A 20,374-nucleotide genomic window follows, 5' to 3' on the forward strand; every position below is an offset into this window, starting at 1 on the left:
TTAGAAAGGCGATAAAGGGGGCAGAGGAGAGCCAGAGGTAGTGCCAATAAATAATAATTAAGAGTGAGGGGGGACTACAGCAACCCCGCCGTCTAGAGGACGGCGCGAGGAGCATCGGCCGCCACCAAACAGGTTGCAACCGCACTCTTACATTTGAGCATCTTGTTCGGAGGGTGTTCTCCACCCCTCCGTCCTCCAAGTGCACACACGTACACAAGTTTTTACAGCTTCCAGGCCTGAATATTCATGAGGATGTGTTGTTTCAGTGCCCCCCCCCCGTCATTACAGCCGAGGAATTCGCTGGGAATGTGAGGACGTGTTTACATGGAGGAGGAGAGCGAGCGCTTACCTGTGTCGGAGAGGCGGCGAGCGGCGAGTCAGGACCCAAAAGAGAGAGAGAGCAGAGAGACCAATGAATACATGAATGCATTAGGAGCTTTCAGAGTCCCACAATGATCATTTCATCATATTTAAGTTCAGCACACACACACACACACACACACACACACACACACACACACACAGTGCCCTCCCTTTGTTAAACAAACCATACATCCCTGCTCTGTCTCTATGTGCTCAGCCTGGACTGGGAGGTGATGGAGGAGTGGTGGGGGTGCGTTTTTAAAGGGAGGTTGGAAACAAAGGTCCCTCCTGAGGCTGGCCTCCTCCTCCACCACCTCCACCACCCCCTTACCCTCCCTCTGCCCGGAGGATCACCTAGTCCTGGGCTACCCTGCTCCACTTTTCCCACGCTAACCTCCGGCCTCATTTGCATCCCCTGCTGCCCCTCGGAGCGATTATTTTCAGGTGAGCTGCTCTCTATAGAGGGGCCTAGCTTAACAGTGTGTGTGTTTATATCCTGAGGTCGGTGTGTGTGTGTATGTGTATGTGTTCGTCCACCCCCCGATCCTGCTCTTAATTACGACTGACTGGCACCAGACACAATTGCCCCCTTGATTTGTCAGTTTGCCTCCCCCCCCTGCCTCCCCACCCCTGCAGCCCGCGGTGACCCGAATCATCTCCCAGCAGCTGGAGGAGGACAACATGGCGTGCTGATGACGGCGAGCACAGAGACACTGCTCCAACTGTCACAACAGAGCTCTACTGTATCAGCTCGTCCAATCAAATGCGAAGCTTCACCTCGGAGGAGAGTGTCTCCGAACGTGACATTCCCGATTGTTCACATTTCACCGACCTTTCATTTACGTTATTATTCACCACTGCGCAGCGCCATGCTAACAATGTGCTAATTTTACCCTACGATCCTCCATTTTACAACATGTCAATGTTCTCGAGCTTCCTGTTACCGTTGTTAGTGGTGAATAGACCTGGCCAAATCGTGCTTGGTTAGATTATGTTTCCGTATGCTAGCTTTCTCATTGTTAGATTATGTTTCCGTATGCTAGCTTTCTCATTGTTAGATTATGTTTCTGTATGCTAGCTTTCTCATTGTTAGATTATGTTTCTGTATGCTAGCTTTCTCATTGTGAGCCTTTTTGCAGGGCAGTACGTGTTAATGTTTTTTTTTCCTTTTTTTAACTAGGCCTTTTATTTGGATTTCTTTTCCTATTCTTTGTTTTGGGCAAAAACTTAAAAAAAAAAAAAAAAAAAAGTTAAAATGTAGAACAAAGGCTTTCCAGTGACCGTGCACCAACTGTGCTACTTAGCAACAGAACTGCTGAACTTTTTGTTCTAAAGTTAAAAGCGAACTTGAGTTTCGCTGATGAAACTGGTGACGTTGAGGATAAATCCGTGTACATCCTCTGTACCAGCAGCTTCCTTCTCAGTGCTAAATCCACCTAATAAACCGACCTGAACGGCGTCAGTGTCTCATTCCTCCTACTGAGCGACGCAAAGCCACTGATCTTTCACCCAGCTGGCAGAACATTGTTTGTCCTCTTACATTTGTGAGCCGCACACATAACTACACCTTATTATTTCATATCAGGAGCTCCGGACTTTCAGCTGCAGCAAGGGGTGGGGGGTGGGGTGGGGGGGGGGGTGGCGCTACAAGGAAGCAAACACACTAATATAATTGTCAGAGGTTCCGTCCCTCCCTGTCTCAGAGCGAAGCCCCTGCGTTCACACAGAAGGGTAATTATCCTGTATCCGAAAGAGAGGATGCGAACATCTCTGGTTCTGATTAGAGGGGACAGGAGACGAGCATCAGCTCCCCTCTGCAAGTTTGGGGGGAGGGTGCACCTTTCCCCGTCCAAACGATGTCTGCCAGCCACGACCGTAGGAGGAAGCGGCGGCCAAAGGTGCTCAGATAAAGAGAGTTAAATGCCCCAAGTATCCCAGTGTGGATGCGGCCGTAATCGGGAGATCAAAGACATCAAAGCAAACTGGAAAGGCTTGCCAAACTGACCAAAATTTAGTGTTCCAACTGTCTTTGAAGGTAAAGAGGAAGGAAGTTCATTGACAGCTCAGATACCTGAGCTGGCTCTCCTGGGCAGATGGAGGAGAGGGTTCGAGGGCGGAGAAGGTTCCTCTGGTTGCGTAAAAGCCCTGAAGGTGATCACCCTTACTCAATTTGTGGAAATTAGCCCTGCAGCCCCCCAAAACAGCTAACCTATCAGCGGTTACTCCTCCTTCATTTTATTTCATTTATGAATTACAAGGAAAGATGCCATTATATATTATTAATTCTCTGCTGTTGCTTTGGCTGCGGCTGCCACGGCGGTGAGCTGCGGATGTCGGTGGCAGTGTAATTACGTTCTGGCCGGGCAGCCATCCGTTTCCTTTCAAAAATTTACAGGATTCTTAATCACGTTGCTCATTTGGGTGCACGGCGGCGGGGACGGCGAAACACAAACAGGGGGGCAAGTCTGTTTGCACGGGAACACCTGCTTAGCATTGATAGCAGATGTCAGTCAGTGAGCCGAACAAGGGAGGGAGAAAAAAAACAAGGCAGGAAGGGGAGGGTTGGAATTAAAAATGCAAGCATCACCAACTTCTTATTATTTACTTACTCCGGAAAAATGAACTACTGGAAAATCCTGGCAACTAGCGGGGAGCGATTGTACTTCTTCCCCTCCTCCCCGTCCCTTCTGTCCGTCTCTTCTTCTGTGTTTAACCTTTCCCTCTTGACGCTCCTCCCTCGTTCCCCCGGACGCCACCACGCCGGAGTCTCGTGTTTCTGTCCGTTTGCATCAGTCGTCGCTGCATTATTCATTTGCATTATATCGCAGGATGCTAATTAAATGTAGCTCAGGATGTATTTAAAAGAAACGTGAATATTTTAGAAGGAATCGTGGGATGCTTAATCCCCCCCCCCCCCCAAAAGAAAGAATCTGCTCTTTGTAATAACAGCAGCAGCAGTGCTGAGCCAACAGCTGCATCCACAAACATGTTCTGATGCCACCGCCCTGACGGGGATATCTGACACCTCTGAGACGTACACTTCCTCGAAATCTGGCCGGCTAAAATGGACACCGATGACCTTTGACTGGCAGACCGACAATGTTGACTTCATATGAGGGACGGAGGACGGGCGAGGAAGAACTGCCCTCAGACTGCAATAGCTTAGCATGAAGACGAAGATAAGCCTGAGAAACATTTGTGAATACTAACAATCAACCTGGTGGGGGCGTGTCTAAGGTGAGTCAAGACCCGCCTCTTTTCAGGGTGGTTCAGAGACTTAGAGCTGGTGAAACCTCAGCTCCTCACAATAATCTGACATGTCTTAACTGAACACGCCACTTTCAGCCGGGGGCTTGATGTCTTCTTTGCGCTAAATCTCGAATAGGAAGTGCTAACCGTTAGCCGGCTCCTGGAAAAAATCACCTGAAACGGCGCTTTTTTTTTCCCCCCTCCCTGAGCTGAAGATGGATGACAGCAGCGGCAGAAAGGAGGGAGGAGAAGAGGAAGAGAGTAGCGGAGACAGGCGGAGAGGCGCAGCGATGAGCTGTGCCTTTAATGCCCATCTGGCCCAGAGATGTAATAAAATTGACATATTGATTCCTTTGAATTTACGAATGCCTGTTTCATAAACTCCCATTTCCAAAGCCGAGGCCTCTTTAGAGCGCTGTCATTTTTCCCCCAAATGGATCAATTATGTGCCCACGTAATCCTGTTACCTGAGAAACCCACGCATACTTCTCCCATTTGCAGTGCTTCAGCGGGTGCACACTCACATTATGTGCACATAAACAAACTGCAGCTTTCCTTTTTTGTCTACATAAATGTGCGTCTGCCCTCCCTCCCCTCCCAATATTGGCGGTTCCGCCCCCTCCACGCCTGAGGTCTCTCCTCTGCAGCTTTGGTCGCTGAACTTGTAAAAATCCCCGAACAACCTTAAATTCTGCCACTGAATCGACCATTAAAGACGCAGACCTGCTGCAGCATCGATTTCATTGACGGATGTCGGCAGCACGTTGCAGGACTGTGCACGAGGGCTTCTCGTGCACGAGGGCTTCTCGTGCACCGCAGGGTAAACACTGAGAGACAGAGGAAGACAATCATCCAGCCGGTGGTCAGAGCTCGCCCAAGGTCACAAATCGCACCGAAAACACCAGGAATGTCTTAAAACACACAGAAGAGCATTTTCTAAAAATACTGCGGCCTTCAGCTGATGCTTTTATGGTGCTGATGACATTTGTGCCGTGTGGGCGCCACTTTCGGGTCTGGAACGATCTTAAAACTCTTTCCAGAGAACGACAGCGTTCTTCCATCCTCTGGTCGACAGGATGAGTCACTCCGCTGGGTTCTGTGAAAACACCGGCTCCTCTCCAGAAATCCGCTCGGTGTCGCCGGCTCGACCTCCCGACCCGGGGAAGCCGGTGCGTGGTAACGGCGCACGAGCGCCGGTCACGGGTCAGAACTTTGGAGTGTCAACGGTGAGCAGCCCGAGAGGGGGGCTGTCAGGTGGAACGGAGATGTGAGGAGAGCGACAGCGGCGCCGACACTGGCGCTCCCACCGAGCAGCTGGATATCTGTTTTACTATCTCACATTGTTGTAAAACTGAGCAGGAGACAGGCGGGGGGGGGGGGGGGGGGGGGGGGGGAGGTGGGGGGGAGGAGGATCAGTCCTCGATCTGATTTTCCACACTCCGGCGAGCTACAAGCAGCTCAGTTACACTACACTTGCACCGAACAATCAGGCTGGCGAAGGTTCACAAAAAGGACGGAATACCTTGTCACTTACCGCCTGACCTGTTCAGCGGAGTGACTCGGCCGAGGGAGGAGAGACGGAATAATGACGGAGGAGGCCCGGACCAGAGCGAGGACGAGGGACGAGGGACGAGGGAGCGGCGAGCAGCGTTCCCACTGCTGAAGCCTCGCTGCGACATGACGCTCTCTCCCAAACGTTACCCAGGATTTAAAAACCAGGACGAACTCGGCTCACGTGTCAGCGGCACCGCTTGTCGCAGCTTTGAGTCTCTTAAAAAGTGGAAGGGGGGGGGGGTAAAGTGCTGCTCACTGGACTTAATCGAAAAGAAAAAAGGCCCCAGTCGGGATGAAAGGTTGACGGAGGAACTCTCAGCAAATTGGCTTTTCTTCTGTTAATATGAAACTGACTTCAGCCTCAGTGTTGTAGCAGCTGAACGACCTCTGACCTTCCACACCCCTCCCTGGTGGAGACTTGCCAGGTTGTCCAAGAAAATTCACAAATGATCCGGACAAATCTGGGAGTGTTTCTGCCGCTCCTCGGCCCTCAGGAACCAGCACGGCCTCGGCTTGTTGTTAACTTTCTCATGTTGACACCTCACAGTGGAAATTTTGTAATTTCCGTTTAATCCTCCCGTATTTGAAGAAGTGAGACTAGAGGAAATCCAGTTACCGATGCTACCAACCTATTTTAAAGTAGTTTAGCGGAAAAGGGAAGGAAAGACAATGAGAGAAGTCATCAGAATTCACTAATCAGCTCTTTTTTTTGGTTTCTAACGAGACCAATGATACAAAAGCAGCTTTTATTTTCATGCCCTGACCACCGGACTTCAGCCATCCTCGTGTTCCTGATCCCACACTGAACCTCCCAGAACTGCACGATTTATCTCTCGCGTGTGGGGAACAGTGTGCTTTCACACCTGGATAAACCTCTGCTTCCTGATCGCTTCCTGTCTGCTTCCCCGTGCGGGAAGAGCTCTGTTGTGCTGGGAGCCCGAACGAATGCCAAACAGCTTCAATATTTTCCAAACAGCCTCACCTGCATGCTGCAAACGCAGGGGGGAGACGGGGGGGGGGGGGGGGGGAGTGCAATCTCTCTTGTTGCACATACTCCTCAGCTCCCCCTTTATAAATTACCTCATCAGTGAGTGAAATTAACACTGATTCTTGCAGGCAATTTCTCAATTTCCAATGCTAATTAGCTTTTTCTCTTTACTTTTAAATTCTGTAGCACCTGTTTAGGGGGAAGACATGTTAGGCGGCGCGCACGCATTTAATCACAATTTTAATTAACCGTCCCCGTAGATGTGAAAGAGAAGTAATTATAATGCAGATGAATGATGATTTTTCCACATTAAATTGTTTTGTTTCTTGGTTATGTTGATTGCATAAATACTGCCGCTGCTCAGTTTTTATCTACTGTAATTTCGTAATTGTTTTACCAAAAAAAAAAGAGAGAGAGAAAGCGTTCGTGTAGCCCGAGTTTGCAGGTTGACAAATTGCTTAATTTGGTTAACCCGTTAATGGCAGAGACAGCAGGCGTAGCCAGGATGCGTCGGGTTTTATTCGCTCTCTCTGCCCGTCGGCATTTCTCTTTTGACCTTAACAAAGTATTGTGAAGAATCAAAGTCATCCCTCGCTCCGTCTATCAGCCTCGGCATTTAACTGCCGAGCAAATGAAAGCACAGATGGGCGCTACAGGAACCGACTCATAATCTTTACGCGCTCGTGAAAATATCATTTGATTCAATGACGGCGCTTTTCGACCCACTTTACGGCCCTCGTTTCCTGAAACTTCGCAGTTGCGTCGCCGATAGTCTGTAAAAGTTCCACACACAGAACAGCCAATGAAACGCTGGCATTAGCACATCGCCATCGAGGGGGCACGTGCTTGAATTCGGTTGTGAAATTTAAGAAGCAATTAAAGATGGTGGGGGAAAAGACGAAGAGCGAAGACAAACATCAGGTAAATCAAAGCGACCAAAACAACTGTTCAAACTTTTTGAGAGGTGCAGAGGTTCTAAACTGATCAGACACTTGGAGTTCTGAACAGCATGACTTCACGAGGAGAACGTAGACGACACCATTCGTCCTCCAGCTTTTCTGGCTCATTTTACAAAACAATTCAGCGAAGTTCAATGATTCAGTTTCGGGATCCATTTTTCCATCCGATCCAATGAAAACTAGCAATAGCAGGAGCCGATTTCTCTTCGATACTCCGAGAATCTTGGTTTTTATTTCAAGCAAGCAATCATTTTTATTTTAAAGGCACTTTAAGATTAAAATCAGGTCAGTTTTTGTTTTGGCCCGCAAAGACCGCCGCAGATGAAAACTCCCAGAATGCTCCTGTGCTGGGTCCTCCACCCTCTGCAGCCCCCAGCAGCACTCATTCTCTAATCCCACTGAGCGCTGCTTTCAGTTTGCCCAAAGACCGTGCAGGGGAACTCCAACGGACCAGACACACACACACCACACACACACACACACAAACGCAGGCAGTATAAAATTGATCCGGTCATCGTTGGTGTAAGTGGTGTTGATCGACGTGAGCTGTTCCATTTCTAAAGTAAACCCCAAATGCGTTTTCTTTCGCCGCGGCGTTCTGAAAATAGAAGAATGAGGAATAAGTGCAGCTTCCTCAATCTCTCTGAATCACTCTGCTACCAGCAAAGCTGCAGTTTTTTTTAATGGATCTTCCTTAAATTCTCCCGAGGTGAAAAGAAGAAGCTCCTCTTTGAATGTTAGCGGTGATTGGCTGGAGGTAAACAGAGCATTAAATCCTGCAGAACTGCGTCAGGGCCAACACGGAGCCGGGACAATGGCCCGGCCCGGCATCTCCCAGCCTTTGTTCTCGGCTTAACAAAACTCTGCCGTCACACCGTTTTACCTCAATGCTGCCCCTGTCGAAACGGCCATCAGCCCATCAGAGCACATGCAAAGCTGAGGGAGGAGAGGCGTGGCGGGGGGAGGCAGGGAGAAGAAAGATTAAGACAGAAGGAGGGAGGATGGCAAAGAAGTGAAAAGAAAGAAGATAGGAGCAGAGAGAAAGGTGTGAAAGAAAATCCTCCACGGCTGTTAAAAACAGTGCACACTCAGAAATGAATAAAAACAACCTTAATCAGAGTAAATGGGGTGGGGAAGGGGGGGGGGTCGCTGTGACGTCGCAGCGACAGAACTGGAGCAGCCACATTCAATAAAAGTTTCATCGCAAAGTCCTCGCCGTGCGCCCCTTCACCCCCGCCCCCGCCCCCGCCCCCACCCCCACCAGAGCAGGACGGCAGGAGGAAAGGCCAAAGGCTTCCCGTTAACGCTGAGTCCACCGCTTGATAAAAGGAGAACAAGAAATGCAACATTTGCAGACGCTAATGCAGCGAAGCGCTGACACGTCTCCACCTCTGACCCGGGACAGTTCCAGCCACACCGAGTCCTGACCCGACACCGCTTGGATGCGGCCTGGTTGGACACGTCCCTGCTGGCGTTGTCGCGCCCCTTAGCTTCCGCTGCGGCCGTCAGCACGGGCGCGAACTGCAGATGTGCCCGTCTGCTGCCATCATAATAAAATCAGAGTCATGGCGGACATTAAGCCCGGCTGGCTCATTTGTGAGACGGCTGAAAAGGTAGCATAAATGAATATTTCATTACCTTAATTACTAAGGAATACTCCTTTCCGCCAGTGGTGGAATGAGTGTTGCTGTTACTAATTATGAAAAGTAATAACATTATGGGATGCTGTGATTGCCAGTTTAGGAGGCAGCGGTGGCGGTTGGCTGCTGAGAAACATACGGAAGGCGCCTGGATGGAGCGCCGCTGCTGCTCTGTACGGGCGGGAACGCTTGTGGAGCAGGGCGTTTTGGACACGCGGAGCTGCGCGCAGCACATTTGCATCCTTTGATTCCGCACACCTTTTGTCCGTTATTCACCTCTGCAGCCCGCGGACACGTCCCATTTCTCAGCCCGTAATGTACGACCGCTGATAAGGTCTTGAGGGGGGAGTGTGAGAAAAGATTCAGAGTACAAGGTCTGCTTTGATGGACATGCTAATTCCAATACCCCTAAGTAGTAAGAATAACAAAGTGGTGGGGACTTTATCTGAGGAATGCTGAAGCAAGACGGCCAGGCGATAAGGAAGTAGCTTCCCCTGGGTGGGGGGAGAAGTAATTAGAGCGGGCCGACTGACGGGTGGGATGGATGAAAGTAGAGGAAGGCAGAAACAACTTCTGGCTGAACTGGAACAGCATCCAGCTCCGACACTGATCGTAAACAGGAATAAAAAGGTGAGACACAGAATCACCACCTGATGTGGAATTTACTTACACATACAGTATATGCTCTAATGCAGAGGTGGTGTGTTTTTGATTTGATTTGGATTCATGTGAAAATCCGAACGGGTTTTGCTAAACATCTGGAGAGTTGCATCTTAACGCTGAAAACAAATGTGATGCAAAAAAATGAAGTTGCTGCAGGTCCACGAGTCATACGGGAACGCCCTGGATCAGAGAGGCTGAGTCACGGGATCTAATCTGGGTCTTGGATCTGACCTACAACGTTTGTAGGTCAGGAAACACTCAGCAGCTCCAGCCGCCCTCACGTTGAGACATCGTCAATAAGACCCCAAACTAAGGTTCTGCAGGAGCTGGGGTAGCATGTCGCTGTGATTATCACCCTTCATCTCTACCTGAGAAGGTGTTTGTTTGACAGCGGCGGGACACCAGAGTTCGGTGGGGGGGGGGGGGGGGTCTCTCTCCGCCGTCACTACTCATTAACACGTGACTTTACCTCTCAGAGTTTTGCTACACATGTCGACTGACTGCAGCACAGATGACATTTGAAGGGGAAGATGTGACCCCGAACACACACACACACACACATGCGAGTGCACACGTCCACCTCGTCTCCATGTTTGAGCTCTCCTTGACTCACTTTTGCCAAAGGTTAAATGTATTTGGGAATAACAACGAGGCAGGAGCGTAATTTTTGACCATTTCCTCTTTTCCCAGCAGCCTCCAGTTAGGAAGGTGCTTGATCAACGGCGAGATGAAAGCCTGGAAGTGAACGAAGATTTGTGCAACCGCAAAATGACCTAATTTCATCCTAATCTCGCCTGGCAATCGGCTGCAATTAAAGCGAGATAGCACATCTGAATTTACTTCCACGCAGGGCTGGGTGGGGAGCGGCGGAGGGAGGGGGTAGGGAAGAGAGGGGCGCACTTAGGTGGCAAAGACAGAGAGGGAGAAGCGGGACGCCTCCTGAATAATGAACCGCAGTAAGAGAAGCGAGCACTGATCAAATAGCATGTTCTATAATGCTGAATGAAAGGTAGAGCGGCGGGCGGCAAAAGAGGGGGAAAAGGGTCGCCGTTTCCAGATGTCACCACACCCTAATCTGCCGATCTGTTATTGATTGTTCCACGCAGCCTTGGCCTTGCCAGGAGAGCTCTTCCACCCGACAATCAAACATACATCAAAGTGTGTGGGTGCGTGTGTGTGTGTGTGTTTCTGAATGTGCCCACATCTCCGTGTTCAGAACTGGAAGTAGCTTCCAACCCTTTCGCTCTGCAGCATCATCTCTATAGCAAAAACAAGCCTTTCATGAGCGCCCGCTGTCGCTTCTATATGTTGTGTTTCTTTTCATGAGCGGGCAGATTTATGGTGGATGTCACACACGCGCTGGACCCAGCTGTGCCGCATTTCTTCTCTCGATCTGATCTTTATCTGCGTCTTTGTTGCTAGATTAAGATGCGAGCCTGTTTGCTGAAAGCAAAGATCCGACTGTGGCGAGTTCCCCGAACATGACAGATAACGCGCCATAAAGAGGACAAATGGTGCGATCGGGCTCAAACAAACAGTGAAACATTTTTAAAAAACCTCCTCTGAAGCCACATTTCACACCCGTGGTCCACATGCACACATTGTTCCTGAAGGTGTCCTCAAACTTGTTTCTCGCCTCCGCCGCCGCTGCTGCTGTTCACTTCGGAAAGTTTACACCTGCTCAGCAACCTGTCGTCTGTCGCGCCCAGACTCCCTCGCAAACGTCGACACAAACGTAGGGAGAAAGTCGCAGCCGAGACGCGACGCAGTGACTGAATAAGTGCAAACAGCAGGAAGAGATGGAAGGGATGAGGCCCGAATAAAGACTTTGCATTTTCACGCGAGGAAGACTCAAATGAGGCATGATATTTCCAAACGCATCCCCTCCCAATCGCATACGCCATGCATAAAACATGCCGGCTTAGCGTAAAGAGTGTACACACGTAAATGAAAAGTCCAAATGCATGCGATTATTTGCCGGACCACTGAAGTTTCAATTTCTGTGTTTGCTTTCTTTTCTTATTTGTCAAAATTGCAGAGAGAAAGAGAAAAAAAATAACAGACGCGAAAAAACAAGGCACAAAAACAGAAAACAAGCAGAAAGGCGTGAAATAAAGTCAGGCAACCAGGAGAAAAACATCTGACTACAACTTTAGTTAGCGTGTCGCACAAAGAGGAGGGGGTTGATACAACCTGTCAAATCTAGGGAGGAGGAGGTGATGGAGGGAGGTGGGGAGGCTCTGACAGGCAGAACGCTGCCACCTTCGAGTCTGTCCCCTCCGCTTCATCACTCTCCATCTCGGAGCAAGAAGAACCTCACAGGAGCTCATCCACACGGCTCGAGCCGAATTAGCTCAATTAAACGTCGCTATCGTGAAGATGCGATCACGGAAGCTCTCGGAGCAACAGTTCATTAAAAAAAACATGGCCTCTGCCAAAACGGGCACCCGGAATGTCACACTGTTTACAGACGATACCTCGTTATTGCCGTTTAAACATAAAGGGAAGTCACAGGGACAGAGTTGGCTCGCGATTGGCTGATTCATGCCTGGGTGTTAGTCAGGCAACGGCTCTTGGCAGGAGCGGTGTGTGTGTGTGTGTGTGTGTGTGTGTGTGTGTGTGTGTGTGTGTGTGTGCATCACCTCTAATACACCGCAAGTTCTGCATGGGGCCCCGACAGGAGCGAGCTACATTTCAGACATTTACACCAAATTCAGAAACAGCCAAAGCACAAATATAATACCGGTTTAGATTCCATGAAATCCTGATTACAGTCCGTTCGCATCAGATTCAGGCAGCCCCGTCGCGCTTCTAAGAGCTGAAGACCCTAGCACGATAGCAGGTCTGCAGCGCCACCACCCACTGATCCGCCGCATCAACCTCACGAGTGTTCTGGAAACACGATCCACGCCACGTTGGCGTTAAACACTCATTATCAAAATCACGTTAAACTGCGACCTTCACATAAATAAAACCCCAATAAAATTCAGCTGTGACGGCATTTTTACAGCTACTTTGAGAACAATTAACCTGCTAACTTTCTTCTAAATATTAAGGATTTGGGAATTCTGGGCAAAGAGGCGGGTCCCCGAGAAGCAAAGAGTTAAGACCGAGTTTGACCAAAAACACGGGGGTTGACATCACGGCCGGAATTATTCACAAACTCTATGAACAAAAGGTCTCTTTTGCAAACAGACCCCCCCTCCCGCATAGACACACACACACACACACACACATCAGTGTCCAAAGGTGTTTGCTGAAGTAAATCTGCCTAAATCCTGCGCAGCTTGGCCAGGGAGGGAAGGTGTACCGATAATCCCTCTTCTTAACCAAAAAGGAAAAAAGTTCTGGGTGAGGAAAAGAAAGGAAGCTGGAATCCACATCACATGATGCCATTTAAAGAGACCCCCACTCCCCACAGCTTCCCCATCTTTGCTTAGGATTTGCATACATCCAGCCTGGGAATGAGATGATGAAGATATCGAAGCATCCGAGTGTGTAGGGTTGTCGGGAACGTCAGCGGCGAGGCTGCACGTCGGATATTTGGTCAATTTGAGATGGAGCCACCATGAAAATGTAAAAATCTCTCGCGATGAACGGATGGAACATCGCACACGGACCACACCAACGCTTTTCATGGCTGCACCAGAGCCCGCTAACATTTAATAAGGTGAACGGAATATTCCAGATAAAATATCTCAGACGCGTGCGCTACGCCGACACTTGAATCAGTGTGGTTTTGTCATTTTGGTCGCCTGTGTTGACGGCAGGTTCAGAGTTGTCAGGGCACCTGCTCCACACTCTGCAGCCCCGGCAGACAGAGCCGGGCCATCTTGTAACACTATCTGTGTGTGGGGGTGCCGGGGTCCCTGCTCTAGTAGAGAAGCTATAAAAGGCTTGTAACCAGGGGACGACCAACAAACAACCACAAACACCCCAGTTATTCCTCTCCACCACACACCCACCCTTTACTGCCTCTATTTTTTCCCTCTTTCCTTCCTCTCCTCTTTTCTCTCTCTCTCTCTCTCCCCCCCCCCTTTTCATCTCCCTTTTTTCTGATGTTGAATGCAAATGCACGGCCCTGCTGCTGGCGGCGAAAGGGGGCTGAATTGTGATTAAGAGGGAGAAGAAGGAAGAAGGAGAAGAAGAAGAGAGCTGCTTTTTTTCTTTTGTTCTCCCCCCGGGGGATGTTTACCAGGGGAGACACGGCGGATCAGATATGAAAGGCATTCAGGTCAGCATTGATGTGAGCGAAAGTGAAATCGTACCTAAGGCATTCCAAAGACCCGCGGTGTCAGGGGTCCGGGCCGAGTGTGTGTTCTGTGGCCGCCAGGCGAACAAAATATCTTCACACAGGCACGACGGCGGACGGAGGGAAAAAAGATAAAAATGTGTCAAAAATGCTTTTGGTTTTCCAAGCGGACGGAGGTGACGGAGATGATCATTAACAATTTTCTTATTTTAGACAGAAATGCGTGTGTGGAGGGGTGGGAGTCCTCAAGCACCCGATATAATATCTGCTTTTATCTGCCTTATCAAAGAGCCTAAATGTGTGTGGAGCTTCACTCCTGATTTCATTCCTTATTTAATTCCTTTGAAAGGACATATTAGAGGAATGGAGCATGGTGGTCGCATCCAACTCCGAATGAAACAGAATCATGTGAATTTCCGCAGGCCTTCTGGGTTTTATCGGACAGATCGAATAAAATAAATAAGACAGCGTCACCCATGGGGGGAGCGTCCGCTCACACTGTCACACAGGCCAGACGCCCAAAATCCCGACCACCTCGGAAACGTCTGTCCCTTTTTCTATGCCCAGCCATCGACACCTCAGGAAATAACCAGAGGCCTCACGGAGACGCTGCGGGGACGTAACCAATACGACCAAATAATCCCCCAAATTCACCCCCAACTGCTCAGGAGAGCAAGTGTCGCCAACACACACACACACACACACACCACACACACACACGCACACACACTCACGCACACACACTCACGCACATGCTCCGCTCCACTCTGGACAATACAAACATGTAAATGAAACACTCAATTCTTCTCCTTCTCACACTCATTTTGCATAGTGGTAAAATCTGGGAGGAGCTGGGGGAGGAAGACAGGGAGCAACTTGTCTTCCCCCTCCCCGCTCACCCTGACTCACCCACCAAACCCTGATCCTGCCCCCCCCCCATTTTCTGCTCAACTTTGGAAAAAAGCAGAGGAATAATAGAAGTGGACAAATTGTTCGGACTGGCAGAAATGTGGCATTGTCCAGTCCCCAACACACACACACACACACACACACACACACACACACACACACGCACACAGCTTCAGCATGAACGTGTGATAGGCCAAATAATCACATTCAGGCTGTTGTATCAAACTCCAGCAGCCAGAGACTCTCTCTCCTCCTCTGCTGTCCCAGATTATGTAATCCCGCCGCTTTTCTCAGGGTCCATCACGACCTCCGTACATCCTCCCAGCACGGAAAACACCCGCTCCGAAATATCTGCGTCTCGCTCTCTACGTCCTGATCAAAACTCCGAGATACACGTTGAGCAAACGTTTGAAAATAAAGGGGAGATGTTTTGTGGGGAGGAGGCCGGAGTCTCCCTGTGTCACAGCTGGATGAGAGGAGCAACACCTGGCGAGGGCCAAACTCTCAAACGCCTCACGCTGCCGAGATCAGGTTTCACGCCAGGGGAGGAGGAGAAGGAGGAGGAGGAGGTGGTGGTGAGGGGAGTCTGTCGTGGGTTAACAGTGGGGAGCAGGATGAGAGAGGACGACAGGGAGGGTAAAATATAATTTCATCCCGTTTGCTTTCTTTCTTTTTTTTTTTTTTTTTAAATATCGTCAAGGCCAGAACTCACCAGAGAAAGATCCGATTATCATTCAAAATACCCCCCTCCAAAAAAATATAATACAATTAAAGCAAAATTAGAAGAGGGTATATTTAAAATGGAGAAATTAGGTGTGAGTTTTCTTTGGTTTGGAGCTTAGGAAAACATTTTTAAAAGGATGGGTACACGCGTCCATCCCTGCACAGACAGGCCAAGCCTCAATAAGCCTCCGCATTCCCAGGGGGGAGGACAGCAAACAGGGGGGAGGGGAGGGGGGGCAGGAGGTTATCGCACAGATTCTGGAATGAAATCTAAAATAATAAATATTTCTGACTGCTTTTTATAGCTGCTTAAATAAATAAATCCGCGAGTGTTCTGCCAAAGGACTCGTCACCGTTTCTGGGTGTGAATTTTATTTTTATTTTATCAAACGCGGCATGAAACAGGTGGTCAGCCTCCGAAAATATGAAATATGAGCAGGAAACCTCCAGATCCGCGTGCTTCGCGCGCAACAAAATGCTCGTCTGCTATCGATTGCTGCCAGATCGATAAATGAAATCTGATCCAGACGAATCACCCGCGAGGGCTTCTTTTATATTTAATAATGCTGATAAATAAAATATTGTTATCACGCACGGCTTCAGATCGCGTTTGGAATAATCACGAAATGTCAGCGCACGTTTGGGTCTGTTCGGTCAAACGCAGGAAGAAAAGCAGGAAAATCTGCAGAGCCAATTAAAATCCAGCCCTTATCGGAGGTGTCACGCGCTCGGACACAAAGTTCAGCAAAAAAAAAAAGAGGAAATTAAAGAGATCAGGTAAAATGCACCTCGTGCAGGTGGCGCGGAGGCCCACGGGAAGACAAAAAACATCACGCGTGGATTAAAATCACAACTCGAGTCACGAGTTTTGTGTGTGTGTGTTGGGGGGGGGGGGAGGGTTTGCGACCCGCACCGGACGGTCACGCAAGCTGGCCGTCACACAGTCCCCGCGTGGCGCCTCGTGTCCGGGCACAACTTTCCAAACATCCACAAGTTTCCCGAATCTCCCGCAGCTCGTTTCTCAGCATTCCAACAGGCCCGCGCGGCGCTCCGGCGCGCACTTTCCCTCCCGGATAACGGTCCTCGTTATGTGAAAGGAAGGAAAGGCGAGGACCCCTCAGCACGCACGCACGCACACGCGCGCACACACACACCCCGAGCCGTCGTGGAGAGCTCCACGCCAGGCTTCCATCCCAGCATTCTCCCGCTGATCAGGCGCTCTTTTCTTACCGTTTTTCCGGCGCGGGTTGGCTTGTTTTCGCCGCTTGCACCTCGGGCCATCCGCCATGATCTCGTGCTTCATTGATAAGTGTGTGTGGGATCAGATGGCAGCTCGCATGGACCCAATTCCTTGATTTCAGCTTGATATCTGACTGGGAAAGACACACACACGCAGGGAGAGAGGGAGAGAGGGGCGGCCGACAATGCGGAGGTTAGTGAGCGGATCCGGACAGCAGAGCGCACAAATGTGAGCTGAAGAAAGTGTGAAAGCGAGAGGAGGACGGTGGAGGAAGGTCCGCGTCTTCCATTTATCTCACAGCCGCACTGACGAATCAGCCGCAAAACTTTTTCCCCCTCCACGCCGCAACTTGCTTAATTAAATCTCCTTTCTCGTTTTCATTTTTAGGAGGGGCGCAAAATTGTAAACATGGATTTTAGTGTGTTTTATTTTTGTTCAGCGGCAACAGAGAAGATTAAAACTTCACCCGTCGGAGAAGAAAATTAGAGAAAAAAAAAGAAAAAAGAAAAGAAAAAAAAAACCTTCCGCAGATAATAAGGAACGGAGGTGAGAAAAGTGACGCAAAGAACGAGCCCAAACGGAGGTTTGCGCGGTGGTTTGTGCGGGGACCCGTCGGTTCCGAGCGGAGGACAACACGGATGCACAGCGCCTGTTTTCCTCCGAGGACAGCGGCGTGGTCGGGGCGAAAGTAACAGCCCCGCTCCCCGGCAGCGGAGCACCGCGGAGGCAGGGAAGGGGGGGTGAAAAAGGAATCGAAAAAAATAAATAAAACGAGCGCACCTTCCTCCACCTGCGCAGGTAAGACAAAGTTCCAACTCCGGCACGCTGAACCTCCAAATAATTTTTCCGAATTTCCCGATTTTAAAAAATAATAAAAAGTGGAAATTTAGAAAAAGAGGAGGCTGACCTACCTTGTTTAGATGCAGGAGGGGGCCCGCGAGGCGCGTTAGGAGTCGCGGGGAAGACGAACTGGATCCCGGAGCGCGTCGGTGAGCGGATCCGTTTCCACCGGTGATGATAAAGCCTTAGAAATAAAAGCCTTGGAAATAGTTGGGAGGAGGGAGGGACCGCTGTTCCTGCTAGGGCAGGTTTACAACTGATGTCTTACACCCACTCCAGGAAACAAACCTGGGTAGGGACTGACGTGTTACGCCTCTTCTAATGACATTTTTTTCTTTCCACCTCCTTTTCTTTGCCGTGGAACACAGAGGAGGAGAAGCCCCCTGAAACGCACGCCACCTATCTTCACGGGAGGGGATAATTGAGGAGAGCCAAACGTGAGCATCTTCTGGGTTGAACATGAAGCCCCCCCCCTCCTCCTCCTCCTTCTCTTTCTCTCCACCTCACCCCCTCCCGTCTTTCCTGTCCCCTCACTCTTCTTTCTCTTTCTCTATCTCTTTTTGAGGGAAAGCAACTATGTCGAAGCGGAGCAAAAGAGCAGGCGACAGTTTCTCTCTCTCCCCCTGTGTGTGTGTGTGTGTGTGTGTGTGTGTGTGTGTGTGTGTGTGTGTGTGTGTTTGGGGGGGGAGAAAACTTGGAGCGCGTCCACAGCGGCCGCAATCATGAAGGGATGTTGTTGCCGCTTCTCTGTGTCTGTTTGCGGGATTTACACGGACTCCTCTTCTTCGCGCTCTTCATCATCAAACACGTGCAGGTTTGGGGATGCTTGAATCTTCATTATTATCATCATCGTAATCATCATTATTATCTTTTTTTTTTTTTTTTTTAATTTGTATTAGCATGATGGTGAAACTTGTTTAAAACCACACCGTGTCACTTTTTTTTGGATGTTGTCAATTTTCAGTTTGTCGCGCGCAGCTGCATAAACTCCTGCACGCGATCACACTTTTATGCCCCCCCCCCGTCAGAAAAAGAAACGAACCATCCATCACATCATTCGGCTTTACTCATGAGGGGTGGTGGGCGAGAGGTGGCTCAGCAACAACACACTGATTTTAGATTCGACTCGTGCTGCTGATTTGGGGCTTTTGCGCCACTTTTCCAGGACAGGTCGAGCGCGTGTTCGTTAAAGACGCTTCTGAGAGAGAGACAGACAGACAGAGAGAGAGAGGGAGGTCGAGGGAGGTAGAGGGACAGAGAGCGAGGAGGCCCCGCCCCCGCAGCGCGCTGATTGGTTATGTAAATAAAGTATGATTTGGTGTCCTGTCCTCGCGCAGATCGCCACTGTATGGCTAATTAAATCATCAATCAAGAGGATGAACTGGTTTATGCCCCCAGCACACGCGCGCGCGCACACACACTCCACAATAAAAACAGCAGATGGAATAAAAATAAAAATGGATGCGTTTTCGACGCATGGAAACCCCACAAAACAACTAGGCCCACTCTGTCACAATATAATAACTTCTTCTTAATGTGCCAATTTGCATTTTTTGTTATTATTACAACGCATTTTTTATTTAAAAAATGTATTTTTACTGAAGTCAAATCGCCACATTTTGTTTTTGTTGCGTCTCCATCAACATCCGAGTTTCGTTTTCTCCTCTTGGTCAGCCCACAGGGGGTGACGGCTGGGGTGAGGAGGGGGAGAAGGCCGCTCTTCCTCACACCTTTTTATTGTTTAGTTTTGGGTTCGGTTCTTTTTTTTCCCCAACTTCGGGTCCAAACTGGATCCGTCCTCACGCAATTGCGAGGCGCAATTTACTGCTGCGATGCGCGACTGTAAATGTAAAGCTCTCTCTCCCACTCTCTCTCTCTCTGACACACACACACGCGCGCGCGCGCATACACTCCTTTTTTCGCCGTTTTCACCGTGAAACCGGATTACAGCCGGTGTGTGACCTGAGAGGCGGAGCGCGCGCTTAATAAACGTACCGGGGAAAATTAAAGGGGCGGGGCGGGCGGGGGTCAAAGTCATCTGCGGGGTTTGATTAGGACCAGATTTCTAGAGAGAAGCGTCAGTCATGAGTGTCTCCGGTTGTGTCTTAATTTTCATTTTTCTGTCTGACTAAATAAAATCATTTGAACGTTTCTGCGTTATGTGATCTGTTTTAATAAAATAAAAAAATCAATAAAAGAATCTAATAAATTTCATTATGAATTTCATCATTTTCATTTCAAACTGCAGCACAGTCTTTTTTTGCTGAGATTATAATCCTAATATCCAGAGCCTGTGTGTGTGTGTGTGTGTGTGTGTGTGTGTGTGTGTGTGTGTGTGTGTGTGTGTGTGTGTGTGTGTGTGTGTGTGTGTGGGCATTTCTGTGGTCACATGATGCAAACCCTGCAATTGCTGAATTTTTATCCTCACCAACAGAAAAACCAAATTTCAGAAAACAAAGTGGTAGAAAACTCCTGAATGGATAAAATGATAATATTTTCAATAACATGCAAATGTTAAAAAAAAGAAACAATAGAAGAAGATCAATGTTACAGATCAATTTGAGTATTTTTACAGTTGCTGCTGAAGCTCTGAGGTCAGATACTGTTCATAAATGCTAATATATATACAGTTTATATATAATGAATAATATATACATACATACATATACATAATGTTAATAAATATCAATAAATTCTAATAATGCAAACAGGAATGAGCCCTCAGATGTCTGACAAAAAGTCTGATTTTTGATGGGACAAGCGTCAATACACCCCTAGACACCCTCGTGTGTGTGTGTGTGTGTGTGTGTGTGTGTGTGTGTGTGTGTGGTGTGTGTGTGTGTGTGTGTGTGTGTGTGTGAGAGCTCGGCGAGTCAGCCGCCCGACGACCCTGACGACCAGCCTCATGTTGACGTGTGAGAGTCACATGACGCGAGTGAACCTGGAGCAGCTGGAGAAAACGTGAAGAATATTCAGTGAGATTTGGAGATGAAA

General features: G+C 49.1%; 1 protein-coding gene across 4 annotated transcripts in view; it reads right to left on the bottom strand.

Moving 5' to 3' along the window:
- zeb2b (zinc finger E-box binding homeobox 2b) overlaps window positions 1-19,248 on the bottom strand; it is a 67,096-nt gene extending 47,848 nt beyond the window's left edge. For 2 of the 4 annotated variants that reach the window (XM_057026506.1, XM_057026504.1), the window contains exons 1-2: window positions 17,452-19,248; window positions 16,531-16,673 (exon numbers count right to left, since the gene is read on the bottom strand). In XM_057026506.1, the coding sequence (XP_056882486.1) occupies window positions 16,531-16,603 (73 nt within the window). In that variant the 5' untranslated portion in view covers window positions 16,604-16,673; window positions 17,452-19,248. Of the gene's footprint in view, window positions 1-13,684; window positions 13,867-16,530; window positions 16,674-17,451 lie in introns of those variants that run through there. The other 2 variants (XM_057026505.1, XM_057026508.1) reach the window with 2 other exon arrangements.
- Window positions 19,249-20,374: the final 1,126 nt, after the last annotated feature.

This window comes from Takifugu flavidus, chromosome 3, assembly GCF_003711565.1.
Source record: "Takifugu flavidus isolate HTHZ2018 chromosome 3, ASM371156v2, whole genome shotgun sequence".
NCBI classification, from domain to species: Eukaryota; Metazoa; Chordata; class Actinopteri; order Tetraodontiformes; family Tetraodontidae; genus Takifugu; species Takifugu flavidus.